The sequence below is a fragment of the Melozone crissalis genome, unplaced genomic scaffold, assembly GCF_028551555.1.
Source record: "Melozone crissalis strain CALT ecotype California unplaced genomic scaffold, PUWL_Pcris_2 ptg000042l_1, whole genome shotgun sequence".
In the NCBI taxonomy this organism is placed as follows: domain Eukaryota; kingdom Metazoa; phylum Chordata; class Aves; order Passeriformes; family Passerellidae; genus Melozone; species Melozone crissalis.
In genome coordinates, this window is record NW_026535820.1 from 58,178,983 (window position 1) to 58,196,994 (window position 18,012).

At 47.1% G+C, this 18,012-nt stretch overlaps 1 protein-coding gene across 7 annotated transcripts in view; it reads left to right on the top strand.

Moving 5' to 3' along the window:
- Positions 1 to 4,743: 4,743 nt before the first annotated feature.
- The window catches only part of HIVEP1 (HIVEP zinc finger 1), a 130,838-nt gene continuing 117,569 nt past the window's right edge, over positions 4,744 to 18,012 (top strand). For 3 of the 7 annotated variants that reach the window (XM_054284572.1, XM_054284573.1, XM_054284564.1), the window contains exons 1-2: positions 4,744 to 5,145; positions 9,366 to 9,512. In XM_054284572.1, coding sequence (XP_054140547.1) covers positions 9,473 to 9,512 — 40 coding nt within the window. In that variant the 5' untranslated portion in view covers positions 4,744 to 5,145; positions 9,366 to 9,472. Of the gene's footprint in view, positions 5,146 to 5,555; positions 5,748 to 6,362; positions 6,429 to 7,246; positions 7,496 to 8,852; positions 9,513 to 18,012 lie in introns of those variants that run through there. The other 4 variants (XM_054284567.1, XM_054284565.1, XM_054284569.1 and 1 more) reach the window with 4 other exon arrangements.

An 18,012-nucleotide genomic window follows, 5' to 3' on the forward strand; every position in this document is an offset into this window, starting at 1 on the left:
TGTCTCCTGTTTCTTTAACTGATAAAATAAAAGGCTTAGGAAAAAATGCTGGCAAGCCACACCATATTTAAATGAACAGTTCAGAACCTAGAGCTGCTGAGAAAGAAAGACCAGAGTGAACTGGTGGAGTGAGATAAAAAGGAGATGCAGTGGAAAATATGAGCAACTTCATGAAAACGTTCAGAAACCTGTCTAACTCAGAAGCAAAAATACCAGGGTGGAAGGGAGTAAAAGGGCTGTGAAAGGGCAGAGCCTGCTGACCTATAGAGAAGCAGCTCTTTATGAAAAGACAGAAGCAATTTTCAGTGGGAAGCCAAAAGCTCTGAGACTTGCTTTTCATGGGTACATCTACACTAACTTCAGAGCACCGGCCCAAGCTCAAACTTGCCTCATGTTTGGACACAAGACTCTGCTCAGGGCCTTGGGTGAGCTCCATCTCTGGGAGGAGGTGGGGAGTCTGTGCTGGCCCAGCCCTTTATATAACCCAAATGGTATCATACCCTGCACTTCAGAAGTTGGTGTGAAGGCTGATGAGCCTTTGCCTTCTCCCAAATCCTTCATTCCAGAGCTCATAATTCTGTGTGGCAATTATCTCCCTCCTCTAAGTGCTTAATGTCACATCCCACAAAGCCCTGCTGGAAGTGTGGTGTGCTGACCACGAGGCATTCACAGCTTGCCAGTGGTCCAGCCTGCTCCTTATCCTGCTAAGGGCAGGTCAGCAGCAGGGCCACACCATCTGCCCGCCAATGGGGCTTCCTCTTGGACAAAAAGGCAACAGTGGTTCAACCAGTACAATTTTAATAATTTTTTGTTTTCCTCCTTAGACTTTGGCATGTCATCATAAATGTTTGGCCAGACAGGGAGTGGGGCCAGCCTGGGAAGTGCTGAGGGTGCCTCCCTGTCTCTTGGCCTGTGCAGGTGTCTCTGCAGGGAGGATGCTGCATGAGGTGTGAGTCTGGAACTGGTGTCACCAGGGCTGGCAGTACTGAAGGACACCTCACAGGGACTCTGCCAGAAGGTGTTCTTCTCATTGGCTCCTTTGCTCTGTGGCTGGTCTCTTGCCTGATCTCTGTCCTGTGACCAGACACATGAGGCCTCGTGTGCTGGGAGGAAAGAAGGCTGATGTCAGGCTGTGGTGGTGGTGGTAAAAGTGGGGTAAATTAGGATTTCTTCCCCTGCCTCCATGAGCTGTCCTGTGATTACCCCTGGGGAAGCACCCCAGCAGCTGGGACTCTTCCAAAGAGGGAGAAGGACAAAAAGCCACCAAAAGAGGTTTTAGCATGGCCTCTTAAACACAGATATTCTTGTCTGAGATGCTCTGATATAAATAAGATGAACATGGTATAAATAAGTAGATATGGTATCAGTGATGTTGAAGTTCATTGAAATGTTTGGTTAATAAAACCTGGAAAAAAGGTGAAGCTCTGTCAGTGAACTGTGCCCTATATCAGGTGATTAACCTGAAGCTGGACAGATTTGTACCTTTTCCTGGCCACATGACTACCAGATACCAGGTACCACCATACACAGCTGCAGTGTATACGCATAAATAAAAAGGAAGATTGTGCCAAAATTCTTTGATGGAACAGTTTGCATTATTTAATGCCAGTTTCTCCAAATCAGAAAGAACTGAGCCCACTTATGGGACAATGAAAAGAAACCCATCCTCAGGACATCCTGAGAAGGGGGGAGATGAAGGATGTTGCCATGCAAAATGTCCCAGCAAAGACCAGCTTCTTGTTTGGAGCTGCAGGCTGTGAGGAGCAGTGCATGACCAGGTCCCTGAGCTGTTGCCTTTGCCTAGCTCCAGGAAAGTGTCTGGCTGCTGCTGACAAGGGAGAGCTGTGAGTATCTGGGGTGACAGCTACTGCTAGAGAAAAGGGAAAATGACCTCCCCTCACATCAGCAGTTGCTGCCCTATCTCTCCAGCCCCGCTGCAGGAGTGGCAAGCCCTAGAAAAGCTCTAAGCACATGCTGGTACCAGGTAAGCCAAGATACTCTGACTTTTATATGTAGTGCTCAATGAGAAGCCTCAGAGCATAAGCTAATAGACAGCAGTTCTTTTAGTGAAACCTTTATGTTAATTCAATACAGACTACTTATGGAATTTCCCTTCTCTGAGAAAATCTCAACTTCTATAGAGAACAGCACTCAGTCTTGTTCTTTTTCTTTTCAGAACTTCAGAAGTTCCCTTGAAAATTCCCCGAAGCCTTAATAATAATGATTCTCAGTTGCATGTCAGGATGTAATGTACAATGTAAAGTTTTCACATTTGACGCTCAGCATAGTTAAATTTACCACAGTGCTTCACATTCAATTTATCCCAAGAATTCTATCAAAATCACATACTGTTCAACTAGAGATTTATCATGGGGTGCTTAACAATGAATTATTCAAGACTACCTAATGTATCGTGGTTTCTTGAGAGCCTAATGTGTGTATGTGTATATATTTATACATAAAATACCTGTGAGCCATTACAGAAAACCAGTTTCTGAACGAGGTTTCAAGAGTAAAACTAGAGGATGTTTAAAAATAGGTGTCCTCCTGAAAATACAGCCGAGTTTTAGAGAGAAGAAAACCTCAATAATCTTCCCTGTTCAGCTATACACATAGTCATTTAAAGAGGATCTATATCCTGCAGGACTCCTTTTAGGTGAAATTTTAAAAGTATCTAAATTCTGCATTGAAGGTGGTGTGGGTTTTTTTTTTTTTCCTATGTGCATATTGATGTGGTGTTTTAAATCTCACTGAAAAGTTTTAAAGAATTTCCCTCATTTGCAGGTTTGAGAAGATTACTCTGTGCCTCCTACTAGCAATCATCCACAGTATTTTTCCCAAAGTGCTTTACTAAGTGGGTAAGCACTTCCTTTTTACTGAAAAGGTGGAAAAACAGACAAAAAAAGATGAAGTGGTCTGGCTGGGATAAACATCTTGGTATGCTTCCTTTTCAAAGCCCTTAGGACTGCATTTTTAACCTGGCCAGGGGGCAGCCTCTGGAACGACACTGAACTGTGCTCAAGGCGGCCCTTTGGCCCTTAGCTGTGCTCGCTGGAGGGGAACAGGCTGAGGAGAGTCCCCAGCTCGCAGCTGCCTCTTTGGCTGCTTTTTCAGATGGCCCTGGAAATAACCCCAAGGGGCCAGACTTTCAGTTCTTGGTTTTGTCCTCTGACCCAAACTGACTTTGGGATGACTGGTTTTATGTTCAGGGGAGGATCAGCTGCCACCATATGATACACATCCCTGAGGACCTGTCTCCTCTTTGACACCTCATTGAGTCTTTCTTGTTAAGACAGTTGTGCTTGAAGGGCACTTATATTCCTGTGCACATAGGTGTGGTGAGAGGGCTGGATTTTCACTCACGGGTGGGAGGAAGTTTGACTACTTTTAGCAGAAGAAACCTTTCCTGCAGGCTGCAGGGGGTTTGCTATGGTCTCATTTCAACTTGCAGGCTGGAGCATCTATTTTGAACTTACTCAGGTCCTTGTGAAAAGATGAGTGACCTAGAACTCCCTTTGGCACCAGCAGCAGCTGTGATGGCTCCTTCTTCCTAAGGCATCTTGTGAGAAAGGGCCAGTATCTGATGCTTTCTCTTGATGACTGCTGATCACGATCTGAGGCTTTCAGACAATGAGTGGCAAAGAAGGATCTAGATGCCATGTGTCTCAGAGGCCTGCAGGACAGACTTCAAGGGACAGCTGAGCAGAACAAGTAGAGGCTCAGACCTAGCTTCAGAAGTTGCATGGTCCTGACTGGTCAGACTTGGTACACTAATTTAAGCTTATGGCACCCTTAGGATCATATTCATGCTGATGTGTTTAGGATAACAGTAACTCCGTTCTTTAGCAAGTCAGAGTCCCAAGTCTAAAAGCCAGACAAAGGAAGAACAAGGCAAGGGGGGGGGGGGGGGGACAGACAAGGGAGAAGACAAGCACTGTCTCTAACAATAAAGAATCATCATTTGCTTGTCCAATAGGAGCAGCAGAACACATTTCTCCTGAAGATACTCTTTGAGGGTCTGATTTTTCCATGAATCTCCAGTTCAGCGATGAATACTATCTCTTGCCCTAACCACCAGTTGCAAACTAGCCAGGGATTTCACTTTTTGCCTCCCGTGTTGCCTCTGGGCAGGACATAGGACAGGTTACCCACAGCAGAGAACCTGCCACCACTGTAAGCTGGAAGTGTTCTCAAGGTATAATTTAAGTGAACTCAAGAGGAAAAATAGCCCAGAGACAGCGCCTGTGGCCAAAAGCTCAGGCAGAAGTGGTGTCATGTCAGTCCACAGCTATGCAGCAAGCTACTCTGCATCTTCCTGCCTTGGTTTCTCCCCTGTGAAATGGGGATTAAAATACTCATCTGTCTTACAAACATAATTGAATGTAGGTTGAAAGAACTCCCTGTAAAAACCTTGAAAACTCTTGAGAATGGTGGTCCTGTTTGCTTAAGGCAGGATCTGGTCCGGACACTGAACTCGGAAGGGAAGGACACAGCAGGGCCAAGGTGCTCACAGCTGAGCACAGACTGCCAGGGGAGTGCAGGCACGGGAGGAGGGAGAACACGGAGGTGATGCAAGAAACATTTATTTGGGTTTGTTTGCTAAAGACATCATGTACTGGATTCAAAAGCAAAACCCGATCGAAAACCCGAGTGGCAATGAAAAGCTGCCAACACTGCTTTGTCGGGGAGTTTAGGTGACAAAAAAAAAAAAAAGAAAAAAAGAGAAAAAAAAAAAAAAAAGAAATGCCAAATTCCCCTCCTAAGGACGCAAAGCCCAGCTCGGGCCCCCTCGCCTTTTGGAGGGCGGCCCAGCGCTCTCTTGCCAGCGGTGCGGGAGAAGGGAGGGCAGCCCTGGGGCGGGCAGGGTGACCCGGCACGGAGAGCGCACACACACACAGACACACACGTGTGTGCTGTGCACACACACCCCCGCAGCTGATGCAGGAAACCAACCGCGGCAGCACAGCCCCCACCGGCAAAACCCGCGTCCCGGGCCAAAAAAGGGGCGCCGCGGCGGAGAGCACGACGCGCCTCCTCCTCGTATTTCCTCCCCCGCCCACTTCCAGCGGCGGAGGGGCTCGCTGCCGCCGCCGGCTGCCGCCCGGGATGGAAAGTTGTAGCCGCGGCGGGATGCGCGGCGCGGCGGTGAGTTTCCCCGGCGGCGCCGGGGCGCGGCGGGCCGGGCGGGCGGGGGCGCGGGGAAGCCCGTCCGGGCAGGCGGCAGGGAGGAACCTCCGGGATCTCCGCGTCAGCCCCGTCTCTCTGCGTGTCCGTCCGTGTGTGTGTGTGTGTGTGTGTGTGTGCGCGCCCGGCCGTGCCGGTGCCCCGGGGGCCGGGCCCTGCCAGGGGGGAGCGCGACGCGCACCGTGCAGCGCCCCGAGCGGCGGCGGCGGCGGCGGCTTCGGCCGTCGGGGGGAGGCGCTGCCTCGTGCCGCGCCGAGCGGGGACCCCCCCAGAGGAGACCCCCGGGAACCGCGGCGGCGAGGTGCCCCCCTGCCTCGGGGCAGGAGCAGGAGCCGGGGCGGCGGCGCCCGGGCAGTCCCGCCGGTGAGAAGGAGGAGAAAGAAGAGGGGGAGGAGGCAGCGGGGCGGCGGCAGCAGCAGCGACCCCCCGGCCGTGCCTCCCCCACCGGGCCGCGAGGAAACCCCCTCGGTGACCCCTCCCCCGACCCGGGGAGGGGGCGGGACCGGGAGACCCGGTGACGTCACTGCTCCGGCCGCGCTTCCTGCAATAGAAAGTGAGAGAAGGTAAAACACCCCCCGCCCCCCCGCGCCCCCCCCGACGGTGACCGGGGCGCCGGGGGGAGGGGCGGGGCGGGCCCGGCGGGGAACGCGGCTCTCCCCGAGGGGACCCCGGCGGATGCGCCGAGCCCGCCCGTCCTCCCTCCCTCCCCCGCCGGGCCCGCCCCGCCTCTCCCGCCTGCCAGGGGAGGCTCCCACTCCCCCGCCTCCTGTTCCCCCGCATTGTGTGCCCCCCCCCCGTCCACCGCCCCACGGCCGAGGGGCAGGGCCGCGATGGGGGCTCCCGAGTGGGACGTGGGGGATGGACCTCCCGGAGGAGGGGTCTGCTGCCGCGGGGGGCGGGCGCGGCCGGGGGCCGGGGGGCTGCGGAGCGGGGCCGTGCCGGGGGGCGGCGCCTTGGCCGGCCCGGGGGGACGGTGCATGGAGGAGGGGTGGGTGCCGCTGCCGGGCTCTGTGTGTGCGTGTGCGTGTGTGTGCGGGCGCGGTGGCGGCTGTGGCGGCGGCGGCGCTGGGTCATGTTTGTGTTTGAGGTTGTCAAGTGAAGGAGGCTCCCGGCCCCCCCGCTCCCCCCGCTCTTTCTCCCTCCCTCCCTCTCTCTCCCTCTCGCCGCCGCCGCCGCCGCGCAGGGGTCGCCGCGCTCCCCGCCGCTGCCGCCGCCATCAGCCGCCGCGCCGGCCCCTCCGCCAGGTTTGCAGCGGGCCCCGCGGGGGGCGGGAGGGGGCTCGGGAGGCGCTGCGGGGACGAGGGTGCAGGGCGGGACGGCCGCCCCCCGCCGCCCCCCTCGGCGTGGAGCTGCGGCAGCCACAACACAATGTGTCCTCCGCCGGCGGCGGGGGGGGAACGGGCGGGCGGGGACGACCGCAGGCCCCGATCCCCCCCTCAGCCCACCGCGCTCCGCCGCGGCCCCTCCGGGACGCGCGGGGACTCCGCGCTCCGGCTGCGCCCGCGCTGCCCCCGGGGGTGCCGGTGCGCCCCGGCTCCCGGTGGGTTTGTCCGGGCGTCCCCCCCTCCGCCCCGGGTCTGCAGCCGGGGTTTCGGGGGCACTGGGAGGCGCGGAGCCCCGGCCCGGCTCCTCTCGGCCCCGCCGCCGTCCCCGCTGGGTGCCGGGCCGCGGCCGCCCCCCGTCCCTCTGTCCCCCTTCCCCCCCCACCCCCCCGCGGCATGTGTGCAGCGCTTTGTTCGGTGCGGCGTTGCAGAGGGGTTTTCCCAGGCTCCTCCCTCTTTATTCATTCATGGATTTTTTGCCTCCCTCCCTTCCCCTTCCCTTCCCCTCGCAGTCCCGCTCGCACATACCCGCGGCTCCCCGGGCCCCCCGGTGGGCTGCCTCCCGCCCCGCTCCCCCATTTTTGGGTGGGTACGGGGGGATGTGACCGCTGCGATCGCAAAGGCCCGTTTCGCCCTCTCCCCTTTTTTTTTTTTTTTTTTTTTTTTCCTCCTTGCTCAAGCGAGAGAGGGAATGACTTTTGGCGTGGGTCCTGCCCGGTGTTTCCGCCGTGTCTCTCACACGGCCATCTCTTCCCCGAAGGAGAGGGTCTCCTGCTGGCGAGCGGGGAAGCTTGGTGGCATTGAAGCGTCAGTAGGATGTCATTTGTGCTGCAGGGAAGCGTCGGGAAGGGGCTGCCGATTTACGGAGGCACCGGGGGATTTCAAACTCTCGCTCCGAATAACTTGTGTAAAGAAGTGACGGTGTTTATTAGCGTCTTTAAAAACCTCAGCCCAGCCCCAGCGACTTTCCCAGTCGAGCCGGAGGAAAGGTGGGGACTGGGGCTCAGGGAGTGCTGGTCGCTTCAAGCCATCCAGCCACTTCCAGTTCGTGCCAAAGACCTGGAAAATTGACCTGTTACCATAAGGTTTTATTTAATTTCTAAATATTTCTGTTACGCTTGCAGATAAACTGGTATGAGTTAACAGCTTGACAGGCACTGTGCTCTGTTTCGGATTTTTTCCGTCTTTTTCCTTCAACGTGCGGTAATACCCTAGTGAAGAATCATTTAGTCAGAATAACATTTTCCAGCTTTCCTTTGTGTCAGTTGCAGTAATTTTTTTCCTCCTGTTTGGGTCTTTTTATGCAGCAACAGACAAAAGAAACATTAAAAATTAATGATTATATTCCTTAACAGTATGTAGACTGAAGGGGTGGTTGCAAGTAGTCTATTTTAATTGAGTTTGAATTAAATTTACTCAGAAACACGTTGCCTTGAAAAACAATGTAAGTGCCCCTAAATTAATACTTACAACAAATGCTAAGAACTCTACATCCTTCCTGCTTCAAACAGCTGTCCTTAATCAATTTGCCTATATTAGGAGCCATTCCAAAGTTCATACAGTTAAAAAAAAATTCTAATGTTTACTAAAAAGAAACATTTGTTAACATGAAGTAGAATTATTTTAAAAAGAGCAGAAACTTGTTATTTTTAAATTTTGTTTAGATGGAAGAGTGTAATTGCACCAGTTATTTTCTTCTTTAGGTTCTTGTGTGTAGGTAGTTTTCCATAGGTCTTTGAGAGATTTCACATCCTGTATCAGAAAGTGAACAAAACACTCATTGAACTGTTAGCAATTCCTAAGAATGTTTGAAAAGTAAGAAAGTGCAGGTAGGTCAAGAGCTAGTGTGATCCTCGGCTGTACACTGATATTTCAGCAGAAATATCCCATGGGGAATTCTTCCAAACTTACATGCTGCCTGTAAGGATTCTGTAGGTGATGTTACAAATCGGATGATGCTTTGTGTGCTTGCCCTCCCCTCTGTACTTCCCCCACCCGAAGCTGAAGATGTGTATCTGAAAGCCAGATGCCAAATTTTGTTTAACTTTTTGGATTTATTTGCATGAGATGAGGGTTGCTGGAAGATGTTTTCTGGCTAGAAAACAGCTGACAAATGTGGAAAAGTGTTTTCGTTTTCTCGTGCTTCCTGAGTAATCCTGAAAGGAGTTTCAGCCTCACGTGGTTCTCCTAAGGTACTGGAACGTTTGCCTCCATAGAACCGGTTGAGGAATCCGTTCCGTGCAGGTTGTGCAGCTGCCCTGGGAGCTGCAGGTTGAGCTCCGGGTGGCGGGAGCCCGGGGCAAGAGGCCGGGAAGTGGTGCCGAGGCTTTGCACAACAAAGGGCACCAGGATCTGTGGCCCTGCCAGGGGACAGGGACACAGCGGGAACCCGGGACTCAGCTGGAAGACCCCCGACTCTGGCACGCATAAGTCTGGGATCAGTAGCAGACTTAAAAGCAGCAGCCCAGGGGATCCTTGAGGATCCCTCCTCTGAGGCACCAGCTTGGGCTGTTTCTCTGTTCTTGCACCGTGAAAACATTACTTGAAGGGACCAGGGGTCTGTGACTCTGCTGTGGGAAACGTGGGTTGAGCCGGCAAGGAAATCTTGTGTGTGAGAGTGGAGGGAGTCAAGCCTGCTGTGAAGAGAATTCGGTCTCAGCAGTGTAACTCTGGTGGTCGGAGTGTGACTGCCAGGGTGGCTCCTGGGCTGTCAGACAGGAAAGTTCCCTTAGCAAATCATAGGTGCAGAAATATTTCTTGCTAATTTCCATAGTCATTTGAGGATGAAAGGGATCAGATAGCTATCTTTGTTTTTCTTATTGATGCCTACATCTCATAACTTTCTCTCTGTTTTTTTAGCATACGGATTAACTGAGCCCTTTGACAAGTTTATGGAGCTGCCATCTCTCTGCTTGCTGTACTTTCCGTTTCTGAGAGGAGAAAGTGGTGCATGAGATTAGAGGAAAATGCCTCGGACAAAGCAGATACATCCCAGAAATCTGAGAGGTATGTAGCTCTCAGTTGAGAAGGAAAAGCTCTTGGGAAACTCGGTTGCAGTTTCAATTACGAGGTTAAAGGAATATGTATTTAAGAAGTTGGTTTTGTTCCAAAAGTAACTTGTAAGCAAGTTTCAGGAGTTGTCTGTGAGACCGCTCTAATTTTCACAGAGAAATAACTGGAACATGTCCTTAATCCTCCAGTCTGTGCTTGACAGCATTCTTGATATTCTCCAGCTTACAGCAATAGCCAGCATGAACTTTGAAAATGCAAAGGAAGAAGCAGTTTCCTTATCAGAGAATTTACGGTTGAAATACAGGGGGAGGTGGGAAATGGGTGTGACATGGCAGAACTTGACGTCCTGCAGCCGGTAGTTGTTTTTCTTTAATAGTTGTCAGTTTAGCTTGCTTTTGAGGGGATCAAAACCTCCTCCCATGCATGGCTTCTCTCTATTTATCTATCACCTGTCACCCATGCTACCTTGAGCACTGCTAGGTTTGACCTTGGTCTCCTTGCTCTCCTGCCTTTGCACAGCCACATGGTAGCTTGGCTGTAAGGGGCAAGCAGGTGAGAAAGCTGCTCTGCAAACTGGCAAGCTTACATGTCCTGGCATTTCCTAGAACAAAATCCCAGTGCAATTTACCAATCCCATGCGAATGTGAAGGATCTGATCCTATGGATATTTGTTACTGCCTTGGTAGAAGTGGCCCTAGAGGAATTAAATGAGAGGAAAAATGCAGGTCAGTTGAAGAGCAGACATCCATGTTGAGGGAGAACACGCTTCCATCCCCGCCCTTTTGCCCAGCTCTTGGAAGAACATGCTTCCACCTGCACCCTTACATGTAGCTGTCATCAGCTTTTTTCAGGTTAATTTTACAGTTGCAGGATGGAAGCATCCCTTCAGAGGTAAAAAACCATTACAAAACCACAAGCATCAACATAAAGCTTTAAGGGCAGGAACAGCATTTGATTCTGGTTTAACTTTTTTATGTCAAAACACAGCAAACATTCTCATGTGTCTCAGTTAGTTTACAGTTGAGAGTCTCTCAAGGGCTTGTGCATACAGCTGTATCTGAGACCTCATGTTTGCAGACTGTTGTCATTGCTACCACTAACAGTCTCTGCTGGAGAAGACATTTTTGCAGTGTCTTTATTCAGGAAGTGCTGAGTAGCATTTTGCTATGATGGATAAACCTCTCTCACAGATCAGGAATTTTGCGTTTCTCCTTACAGAATGTGAAGTAATAAATCAGAGCTGAGTCTTCAATATTGCTGCTTAGCAAGTTGCTGACATAACTGAGCTTATGTTTTCTGATCAAATATGAGACTGATTTAATTTTAGTACTCTGATATCTACTCTTGTGTTGCTTGAAACTTAATAGGAGTTAAATGTATTGTAAAGCTCTCTATTCACTTAAATAAATAATCTAATTAAACTCTTTAATTGTGTAAGAAATTAGTTGCCTTTTTTCCTTGCATAATTTCTCCAATCATTTAGCTTTTACCAACCCTGTTACAGCAGTTTTCATCAGTTCCTATTTTTCTACAACTAATGGAGTTCTTGAATGAATTGAGATGGGTTAAATGTTGGGAAGGGAAATAGCAGTGTATACAGCAAGCCCATAGTTAGAAATTGTGTTGGAACAGCTCAATGATTGTCAAAACTACACAGGTTGCTGTAAACTTCAACACCGTGTGAGCAGATATTGCTACTGTCATGGGTTGTTAGAGGTGAAGTGATTTGAAAAATCAATTTACTTCTCATTAGTTGTACACAATTTCCATTTCTAGTCCAGATAATGAAGAAAACTGGATTTCACTTTCTTTAGTCTCCTTATCAGTCCCTGAGAGCATTGCAGAAAATACTTGCTTTGAACTCTCAGTTTGTGCTGGAACTTGGGGAAACTGAAAGGTTTCACAGGTCTGTTTTCTGACAGCTTATTTGTGTGTATGCAAAGTTAGACACATCTTAAATGGATGCTATTAATTAACCATTAAAACTTTAAAAACCACATGGTTTAGCATGTGGTTTAATCCATGGTAGTTGGTATTGATGACAACTAAGTGTGCAAAAAAGCATAAATGTATATGGTCAAAGGTGAAACTCGGCAAACCTGGCGACCAAAAAAATATGTTCTGTAATGTTTGAAAGACAAAGGTGTAAGATTAAGTAACCTGTGTTTTTACAGGTTTTTAGGTTAAAAGCTATTTTTACATTGTCTAAACCTGATTGTCACCTTTTGTACTATGTACAAAGAACACTCCATGGCCTTACCTGGCTTCTCCTTCCCTGCTGCCAGCTCCTCTCATTGCCCCATAGCAATCAAGTTGCCAACAGCTTTAACTAGACTTGCTCAGAGCCCATCAATGTTTAACTTTTTTGGAGATCACTGTAGAACAACCCTTGAGACTCTCTCTATGCTGTTGTGCATTAGATGAGTTATTTGGGTTGCACTTGCAGTCCAAATCAGCCTGGAGAATAAATAACCACGTTCAAGAACCTAAAGTATTTTCCCTTAAAAAAAACCCCAACACAATCCTTCTCTCCCTTCCTGCCAAGAAAACACACAGGAGAAAAACCACCATAGAGATCCCCCCCACACACTCCCATTAGTTAATTTGAGGTTTGCTGCAATGTAGGAATAAGTTTTGAAGGTTTTAATATTGGCTGTGTTTACCGTAAGCAACCTTATTGTCTGGGGAAAATAAAGTAACATTGTTTAATATAGAGAGCTAAATTTAAGATTTTGTTAGGAAACCTTAAGGCTCTTTGTTTTCTGTCGTGGCTTGGTTCTGCTCATTTTGTATATTCTGTGAAATCTGACAGCCTTTGGCAGAAAAGCAGCTGCCCTAAAGTGTTAGGATCAGTGAAGAGCCTTATATTCTGAAGATTTCGCTGTCTGCTTATAGATGATTGAATATAGTGCTATACTGACCTGATTTTACCACAGGAAAAGAAACCTATATAAGCAAGATGGGGTATGGGAAACATTATTTTGCAAATAAAACCGAATCTAATTAGTTGACCATTTGTTTTCATGAGTGTATTAGTGACATGGCTTTGATGCCTGTTTGCATCTGAAAGAGCATGTTGAATCTGAAGGTAGCAATACGACACATGCTGTGCTGCCCTTGTTTCATTAAGTTGTTTTGTCATATCAGCCTTCCCTGCTCCTCACCGCAAATGCCTCCCTAATGTGAAACACCTTGCCATCACCAGTGGGCTGCATTGGTAAGAGGAGTCATACAGTGTCAGGCTGTCTCCTGACCAGCTTACAAGTCGTTGTCATCCCCAGCAGTGGGGCTGAGTGGCTAAAATTTGAGAGAAATTACTGTTTTCTATGTCTCAAAGGAAGATGTGGATTGGATGCATGGAAGTTCTGGGGAGTGTTTAGTGGTTTCAGAGGTGAAGGCCAAAAGTATGGGTGGGAAAAGCCTGGTATGGGTTGTCCATTAGTGATGTGACTGGAGCTGAGTTCATAAGCAGGTGTTCCTGATATTGTCCTAGTCTTTTAAATATTAAGGGTGTGTATTGTGTTGCTAATCAAAAGCATGATTCCTCCTTCAGAAAACAAAAAGGGCAATATTTGCAAAAGAGGAAAATACCTGTCTTGCTCAGACACCCAGAGGTCTCATTTTCTTATTTTTCTTTGCTGTTTTAGCTCACTAAAACTAACAAAAAGACTCCTTTGCATGTGGCTGCACTCTGTATTTACATGGCCAATTGATCCACACATGTAACAAAACATTTCACGGAATCTGTAGTGTATTTCCAGAAGTACAGTTACATTAGAGAATCATGCTTTTAGCAGGGCTGAGTGGGCTTGGTTTGTTGTCAGATGGTTGTGAGGATATAGAAGGAAAAACGGCTCATGTTTTTGTTTACTTAGAAGTACCCAATTGCAGAGTTTAAAATGAAAAGTTTTGTTATGTGTACCCTGTTTAGCACAGTGCTGTGATTCACCAAAACAAAACTGTAACAAATATTTTGAATTTTGTCTCTTTCTTGATAAGCTTTCTGTTATTTTTTCAGAAGACAAGTTGTTGCTGTTTTTCCTTCTCAATCAAGTATTTCTCTTTGGAAACAATGGCAGACAGGCCCATAATGTTCAACAGCCGCTTCCAAATCTTCTAGTGCTTTGCATTTGATAAGGAAATGCAAGTATAATATGAGTAACTTTGCTGAATATGTTGATAGCTTTGCAATAATCTAAAAATCATGCTTAAGTTTGCTGGAAAGCTGTGTATGTAATGGCTTTAAAATGTCCAGAAGAGCTGGGCATCTTCTGCTTCTCAAGTGTGAATTAACAAAGTCTTTCTGTGTTAAGATTGTGATGTGCTTTTAGTGCTGAAATAGGTCTGTCTGTGTTGAAAGCTGACAGATTGATATTCCTTATTAGTGTTGGTTTTGTAGTCTAAGTTATGAATAGATTTGTGTGCTGTACTTTATGCATGATTTTCATCAAATGCCTTAATAAAAATATTGAGCTTTCTCAAGGCTTGCTTCTAGAATTTGTGCTTGCTTGAGTCAAAAGAAGTGTAAAAGCACACTTGACTTTTGGGTCTTTGTATTGTTTCTGAGACAAAAGTGATGCCCTAATGTAGGATGTTCCAGAGGTGCTGCTGGTGCAGTATTAGTACACCAGAAGTGCTGGTGGTCTGCACTTTGTAACTTACTTGTGGGCATCTGTAAAGGTGTTGCATATGTGTCTTGCCTAAGTTTGTGGAGCAAGGGTGAGACACAGGTGGAACAAGAAGAGTTTTGACTTGATGACTTTGCTACAGAAAATACGCCACGATTTGGCAGCAGTTTTTGTTTCTGTATGTCAGATAGTTTTGTGTAATTTCTTCTACAAGCCAAATCTGTGCTCCAGACATCTCTCATGTAGAGAGAATGCATGGCTGTATTGATTTATCACCCACTGGAGTACCAGCAGATCCACCTGTAATGCAGTGAATAGACAGATCTCCTTTGACCACAGAAGTACTCTCTTCCTGTGTGTCTTGAGTTTCTCTTTTGGGATGTGGAAGGATGATGTTTCTTTTTTTGCTTTTTTTTCGTTTTACTGGTTAGAGGTGTAGGATCTTTAGTCTGTGTCTTATGGTGTGTATGGTCCAGCATCTTGCAAATTAGATATCAATGTGCCTGCAGACCTTAAATTTTGTTGTAATGTGAATGATGTCTAAATGCAATAAACTGTCCCACATACTCCATGATGTAAGAAAGGCTGTGTTTAAAGCTGCAATTTACCACCTTTTCCAATCACCTCTGTTGCTTCTGTCTCATTGTGCCATGTTCCCAAATTTGATCTTGTGTTTTCAGCAGGGTGTAGACCTATTCACTGTCAGGATGGTTGGGATCTTTTGTCAGTAGCCACAGTTGATGGACAAAGGCCTGTTGAGAGTGGATTGCAAGAGGGGAGGGAACAGTAGGGTGGGTAACACTGGTCACTGTTGCCCTGAGACAGCTCTGTTGAATTTCTGCATCTACCAGTGAGTTTCTTGTGTTGAGACTGAGAGATTCTGTTACACTAAACCTTTGCAGCCACCCACTAATGGTGAGTGCTGCACTTTGCCTTGAGATACCCAGGCACAAGTTCTGAGTTTATGCAACAACAGTTGTTTGACTATAGTGACAGTTTGGTGCAAAATACTGCAAAAGTGCAAGGTACATTAAAAAAAAAAATCAAGGTCTAGGTGATCTAAGCTGAAGATCAAAATTAGCCAGCAATTTTGGCATATCTTTTAATCTCTCTCTGTCTCTTAATCTCTCTATGCCTCTGTTTTCTGCTGTAAACTGAAGATACCAGTTCCACATCAGCTTTTAATGACTCAGAAGATGAAGTTGTTGGTGTTGTGAAGCAGACACTTGGTGGCTAAATAACGGAAAAGATGATGAAGAAACTGGTAGTAAACAGAGCCAAGCAGTGAGCACAGCTCAGTTTGCAACTGGCTTCGTTTGCATAAACACCCTTGCTTTTGGCATCCTCCAACTTCTTGCTGCTTCACCTCACAGTCTTAACATTTAGAAGGTATTCTTAAAGCTTACTTCCTAGCTTCTGAAATACCAAACTAAAAGCCCAAGGCATTCCACCATATCTAACCACAAAGTTCTTCTGTGAGTCATCGGCGTTTTAGGATCTCAAGCTGCAGCGCAGGTTTCTGTTGTGTGAGTTGGGCAGCCTGTGCTGGTGTGCCCTGCCTGGACCTGGCACAGGGCTCTGGAGGAAGGAATCTCTCCCATCAGTGAGTGTTCCTCATCATGTGTCAGAGTTTCACACTGTTGCCGAGAAAGCCCCTGAAGCCAGGAGGGAATACTCACTGGCAGGAAAGGTCTCTAGAGAGGAACTCCTTTAATGTCATTTCCCAGTTGGTTTTGAACCTGGTTTAATCCATTGCTGCTGGAAGAGGAGGTGGTGTAGTAGTCCTGCCTCCTGCCCACCTCAGATGGTTGTTGCCCTTCTTGCTTGTCTGTTTGCTGGCCCCACCATGGAAGTAGTGGCACCCAGGGCAAGTTATACCAGCATCATCTGGGTTGGCTTTTGGGGCTGGGTTGGTTGTTCCCTCATGCTGTACACCCTTGCTGGAGCTGGTGGCAGTGGCAGACAGGGAGAGACAGTGCAGAGGCAGGAGTTGCCCTGAGCCTCTTGAACTCATGGTGAAACTATGTTGTAAGCCTCTATTTGCCATCTGTGAGCAGCAGGCTTTTTTAAGCTTCTTTAATTGCCCAAAAGCAGGTCTAGATTTTCATGAGGATAACAAAAGGTGTGTTCCCTGTTTCTGCTTTCTTTGCTTTGCTTTCCAGAACCCTTCTTCTACTGATGAATTTCCAAACTTCACAAGTGATGCAGGTTCTTTATGGATGACTTTAGGAATTCCATTGTACTGGTAAGCCAGCAGGAAACTGAACTGGTCTCAGCTGACACCTTAATGAAAAATAAAATAAAACACTGTCCCTAAAATTTGGCATAGAACTTTCATTCAGAATGAAAAAAAAAATCAGCTGAGATTTATGAAATTAATAAGGAGGCCCAGAAAACTAAACTTGATGGTAGCTGGCACTGACAGCTCTGAATATATATAGATTTTTGCATATTCATGCTAAATATTGGGAAAAGAGAATTGGAATAATACAAAGAGAATCTGCTGGATGTAGACCATGGTGAAAATAGGTGCTCTCAGAGGGAGTTAAAATAACATGAAGGAGGAAGGTGTAAGAATGGTATTCTAGCTAACAGGATTGCAAATAAATACCTGCTAGAATGTTGATAAAAAATAAAAGAATGGAGGAAGGAGCTTAGTTCTGCTCTTTTGCTTTCAGGAGACAACAAATTGTATTTTTATGGAATAGAAAACCATTATAATTGCAGTTAGATACCAGTCTTGAGCTGGAAAGGGATGGTCAAGGGTAATGTCAAAAAAATTGAATTCCTATGGAAGCAAAAAAGTAGCAGAGGACTGGGTCTTGAAAGCTATGTGTAAGCCAGTTTAGATTTCTTTCAGAATTCAGTGAAGTGGAAACAGTGCACATCTTTAAATCTGCATCACCTTTACATCTGTATCTTCTTTATTGCTAATTGAGCGTGGAGTAAGAAATGCTACAGAATTTGACATTTGCTGAAGCACGAACTCCAGCATGTTAGGAAGGTCATGAAGAAAATGGTAGCTGTGGAAAGAGAAACAAAAAGTAAGATCTCAGCAGTTGTTCTTGCAAGTATTTGTATTACAGCAGGCAGTTGACCTTGGGATGAAACTAAGACCAGTCTTTTTAGACCAAAAACAATAACATTTTCTAAGAACCAAGCTTTCTTATGGACATTTAGGAGAAATGGCTTTTTGTTCAGTTTTCTGGGGTTTAAATCTTCTCATCTCAGAATCCATATTTGGGTTGCTATGTGTATTTAAGGTAACCTTAAATGGCAGGAGGGTGTGTGTGTGTTTGTGTGTAAAAAACCAAAACAAACAAATGAAAAACCCAACAGCCGCCACTAATATGTAACCATCTGAAAGAAACATGTAAATAGCAGAATTCCAGAGAACCTTGGTTAAGAGAGCCTTCTTGCAGATTTATGGTCAACTACACCTTAAAAGGCTGTTTTGAAAAAGGCAAAGGCTTGTGGTGTGGTGTTTTCACAATTGACTTTTTAGGGCTTCAGAACTATGCAAGTTTGTCTGTTGACTCCTGTCAGTATTTTCAAACTTTGAAGTCTTCAGTCCACTGGGCTTTGCAGTTGTGGTAGTGTTACTGCCATGTCTTACATCCAGCCCAATAAACTATCCAAGAACATTTTTACCATTTAAAAATACTTCTTCTAATTAATTTTCCTTAATAAAAATGCCAGAGGAATAAGTAACAAATAATAAATAATAAAGCCAGCATTACTATGATTGAAAGGGCTTGTGTTCCAAGTGCTTGCCTGCTGCTCCAGGTGAGGATTCTTATCTGTGGAAAGAACTCCCAGTCTTTAGCTGGGCAGACAGGCATGCAGGACCTTGGGCAGGCAGCTCA